The 4,734-nt window shown below is 37.7% G+C and overlaps 1 protein-coding gene across 1 annotated transcript in view; it reads left to right on the top strand.

Moving 5' to 3' along the window:
* Positions 1-2,352, top strand: part of N6AMT1 (N-6 adenine-specific DNA methyltransferase 1) — a 17,158-nt gene extending 14,806 nt beyond the window's left edge. The window contains exon 5 of the mRNA XM_003797093.3: positions 790-2,352. Within this exon, the coding sequence (XP_003797141.1) occupies positions 790-896 (107 nt within the window). The 3' untranslated portion in view covers positions 897-2,352. The remainder of the gene's footprint in view (positions 1-789) is intronic.
* The last annotated feature ends 2,382 nt before the right edge of the window (positions 2,353-4,734 follow it).

Raw genomic sequence — 4,734 nt, 5'->3', positions numbered from 1 at the left:
TAAACTAATACTCAAACACAAAATCTCTAATTTCTTCTGACAGTGCACCCTCAGCCTTGCACATTCCCTCTCTCCCCTCCAGTCTTCATGCCCTTCACAGTCATGCTGTCTACTCTTTGGTTCAGATGAAGTTTTGTCGTGAAAGCTATTTTTTAAATAGATTTTTATGTCTTGCTTAGGTGACTTTATAGCTAAATTTATCGTAATCTTTCTTTTTCTGTATACTTCGTTTGATTATATTCTCAACCCCCCCAATCACAATTAAATATGATTACTAGTTTTCTTTCCTTCTTGTAACTGCATTTTTTTAGTTTAGTCTTTGTATATACTTATAAAAGATTTTTCTTTTCTCAGTATGCCTGAAAGAAATACGCTACTCCATTTACTCTGACCATGTAGTACCACTATTCGGTTTGTCCTACTTTCATTGACCTTTTTTATCCAAAGAGAAGAGTGTAGGTCAGAGACTGAGGTTAGTGACTAAAAAACTGATCACTTGCTGTAGTAACAAGTAGAATTAACTTTCCTATTGAGTTCACAGTAGGCTGCCAGTGCAAAGCAAGATATTCAGTGTGATTAGAATCCTCAGCTACACTCTGAAAATACAAGGTGCACCTGCTGTGTGAAGTCCAGGTTCATTTCCGCAGACATTTGCTTGTTATACATTGTTTGGTCAGATGAATATAATTTGTAAGTAATCTGTGTTTGTCATCCCATTAAACTATTTAGTAATCATTCATGTCCAAATGATAGAATGGGTTTTACCTTTCATTTTGATTTTTATTTTAGAGGAAATTTTAAAAACAATGAAGACAAAAGGTCTGCGAGGGACCACTGCACTTTCTAGGCAAGCAGGCCAAGAAGTCCTTTCAGTTCTGAAGTTCACCAAGTCCTAACAGACAGTGCGTTCTGAGCGCCCCTGGAAACAGTACATTCAGCACGTTTTTGGAACTGAAGTCATTCCTTGTTAGTCAAGGAATGACATTTGAGTCATTTCAAATTTCTCAAAAGAAATTTAGAAGAAGAAGATGGAAAGGTGGGGTATTTCCTTTCACCCAGGAATCAGGCCTACAGAGTTATTTGCACAAGTACAAGCAAATATGTGTATGATATTTATATTTTATATATAAAAGGTACATATGAAAGGATGTTTATTTCAGCATTGTTTGTAATTGCAAAACAACAGAATCAACTTAACTATCCACCAGTAAGGAGATTGGTTAAATAAATTGCAGCACGTTCATTTGACTGAACTCACAGCCATTGAACATGAGTCAGTCTGTATACACTGTACCAGAAGGGGGTCCATGAGTGAAGAGATGAAGTTGCAGAATGATACTTTGCTATATGCATATTTTTAAAAAAAACAACAGTGAAAGATGTTTGCGTATATAAGTGCGTCTTGGAATTAATAGAAAATGGGAATGGAGGCGCTTTAGTGGTGGCCTTTGATTTGCACAGTGATAATGTTGGAGAATGACAGTGGATTTTCATAAGCTTAACCAGGTGGTGACTCCACTTGGAACTCCTATACCAGATGGGGTTTCATTACTGAGCAAATTAACACATCCCCTGGTGACTATTTTGCAGCTATCCGTCTGGCAAATGTGTTTTTCTCTATACCTATCCTATCCTAATCCCCAACAGAAGCAGTTTCCTACTAAAGTTTAGTCAGATTTATTTCCTGCCCTCTGACATGTTTTGCAGGTAAGTCTAGAATAGTTGCTACTTTGACTTCATTTAGTCCAGTCAGCAAAATGTCATCAATGTAAGAAGTCAGTATGATCTCATGAAGGGAAAGGTGATCAGAATCCCTGCAAACTAAATTAGGACATGGAGCTGGAGAGCTGATACACCACTGAGGCAGATGATAGCATCCCTAGAGTTCATCATTCAGTAGGTCTGGGGTGGCACCAGAGAATGTGCATTTCCAACAAGTTCACAGGTTTGATAAATGGTAGTCCACAAAGATATCAGGGCCTAATCCCTAGAATCTGTACATGTTGTTTTACATGACAAAAAGTGACTATTATAAATCAAAAGATGTTATTGGAGATTTTGAAATGGGGAGATTATCCTGGGTTATCTTTGTGGACCTTACATGCAGTCATTTACATCCTTTAAGAAGGAGGCAGAAGATGATGGGATTGATCATGGAGATAGTGATTGGAGTGACGTGATTAAGAAGTGTCAGCAGCCAGCTGGAGAGGAAAGGAACAGGTTGTCTCCTAGAGCTTCAGGAGGAGGTGTGGCTCTGCTGACATGGTAATGTTGGTCCAGTGGAATTTATTTCAAACTTTGGGGGAGAATCTATTTCTGTTCCTTGAAGGCACCACATTTGTGATAATTTGCTGTAGCAGCCACAGGAAACTAATATACCATGTGATGATAATGATGTTGGTCTTCCAGAAATAAAGTTTACCAAAAGTAATAAGAATAAAAATCCTAGGTAATTATATGTTCATTATGAACCCCCCCTAAAAAAGTAAAACATTTTTTGGTACACATGATATCACAAGTTGAGTTTTGCAGCATTTTCAAAAACAGATTTCAGTTTTATACAGTCTTCCAGAGAATCAAAAAGATTGCCCAGTCCCTATCTTAATGAGAATAAGATAATAGTCAACCCCAGAATCTTCAGACAGAGCTTAGCAATTTAAAAGGTTCTAGTTGTTCAGGTTATAATCCTGAGTGGTTATAGGGAGGGAGAAAAAAGGAAGAACTCTCAAAGTCCATGATGTTATTCAGGAACCCAGAATCTTTCCATCTTGTGATACCCCATCTTCAACATAGACTTCTGAGGATGGAATTGACACATTGGAAATTTCTAAGGGCTGGGTCTATACTTGGCTTCCATCTGCATTGGTTTCATTGGCCAGAACTCTTGACATGTGGTCCCAACATAACTGCAAAGGTCTCCAAAGCAATTCAGCTGTCCCAGAGACCTGAGGGAGTAAAGGATGTTAATGAGTGAGCTGCTTTTGCTTCGGGGAAGGAACTCTCTCACTTGTTCTTCTTGTGATTCAACTCTGCCTTTCAAAATGTTCTGCCTTACCTATTCTTTCCCTTGGCCACATTTGAGATGTTATCTGGTGCCACCATCATATCTAATCTCTAACCTCAGTTACCACGGAGAGGGAAAAAACAGTGGAAGACAGTTAGAGTACCACACATCCCTAACACTAACCCTAGCCCTTCTAGAACTTCGTGGCGACTGAGAGATTTTTGCAGTTGTCCTCTCAATGGTTGTTTTAGGAATATTCAGGATTCGTAGATTTTTTTGTTTTTAGTGTGCTGTGTTTTGGGGTCTTTTTTGGACAATAATTTACATAAAAACATACTAGGCTTCTGATACATTTTCTGCCAGTCCTAAATGCTGGTTCATAACCGGTAACTTATTTTCTCCTAGACACAGTTTTCCGGTCTCTTTTATATATTTGCTTCTTCCTACCAATGCCTTTTTTTTTTAATTAGAAATGGTGGCTCCCAATAAGACTATGTTATCCTTACTATTTGGGATCTAGAAGTTGTCAGATATCTCAATCCTTTAATACCCCACATTTGTAGACTCTATGACTTATTACCCATTATAAGTTGTCTGGTTTTTTCCTATAACACCCTGCTGAGTGCAATCAGTGAAAATCAACATACACTACAAATACTGTTTTCCAACCTGTTCCCCTTAAGTTCAGTTGGTACTTAATACCGTAGATCACAATTTTGCCAGTTGTTTTGCCAATGTGTAAATAACTTCAGTGGTCACCACCTTTCCAGCTTCTGACAGTAGTTTCCTCACTACCCCTCCCCATGACTAAACCAATACCAAGTACTTTAGGGTTTTATCACAGCAGCCTTCCACTTAAGTGTATCAAGTCCTTTATTAATCAAGTCCTTTATTAGTGACACAATAAAGGTTTATTGCTCACTCATAATACAGTCTAATGAGATTTGTCCAGGGGATGGAAAGTATTCTATTCCATTCATTCAGATACTCAGGATCCTTCTATTTTGTGCCACCATCACATTTACCCTGTAATCTGTCAGCATGGAGAGGGAATGAAAGGGATAGCATGCATGGGAGGTTTTTATGAGCCAGTCCTGAAAGGGCGTAAGTCCCGTCACATTCCAGTGGCTGGAACTCAGTCAGATGGTGCCAATATACTTGAGCTGTATGCCCAAGAAAGGAGGTAATTCTTGTAATTATTTCCCCAGATAATTGTATTAAACCTTACAACAAAGCCTTAATAACAAAACCAGATAAGGTTTATGTAAGAAAGGAAAATTACAGGCCAATCACATCCACATAGAGGAAAAAAATAATAAAATTTCAACAAACTAGATCTAGCAGTATATATAAAACAGATGATACAGCATAAGCAAGTTGAGTTTACCTAGGAGTGTAACCATGGTTTAATAGAAAAAATCCATAAACTCCATTTATCATTCTAATAGATTAAAGGAAAGAAAAATAATACCTTATCACCTCAACAGATGTGGAAAAACATTTGTTAAAATTGAATATACTTAGCAAACTAAGAAGACAGGGAACTTTCTTAACCTGATATAGTCTGTATACAAAAAACTATGGCAAATATTCTTAAAGTAGAAACACTGAAAGCATTCTCTTTGAAAGTGAGAAACAAAAGACACCACCTATTACCACCCTATTCAGTATCTCCACTGGAAGTCCCAGCCAGCAGATAGGAAAAGAAAAAGAAATGAAAGGGAAGAGGA

The sequence above is a fragment of the Otolemur garnettii genome, unplaced genomic scaffold (assembly GCF_000181295.1).
Source record: "Otolemur garnettii isolate 467f Iridium unplaced genomic scaffold, OtoGar3 scaffold00111, whole genome shotgun sequence".
Taxonomy (NCBI): domain Eukaryota; kingdom Metazoa; phylum Chordata; class Mammalia; order Primates; family Galagidae; genus Otolemur; species Otolemur garnettii.
The sequence above is the reverse complement of the archived record's forward strand: the minus strand, read 5'-3'. Positions and strand labels throughout refer to the sequence as shown.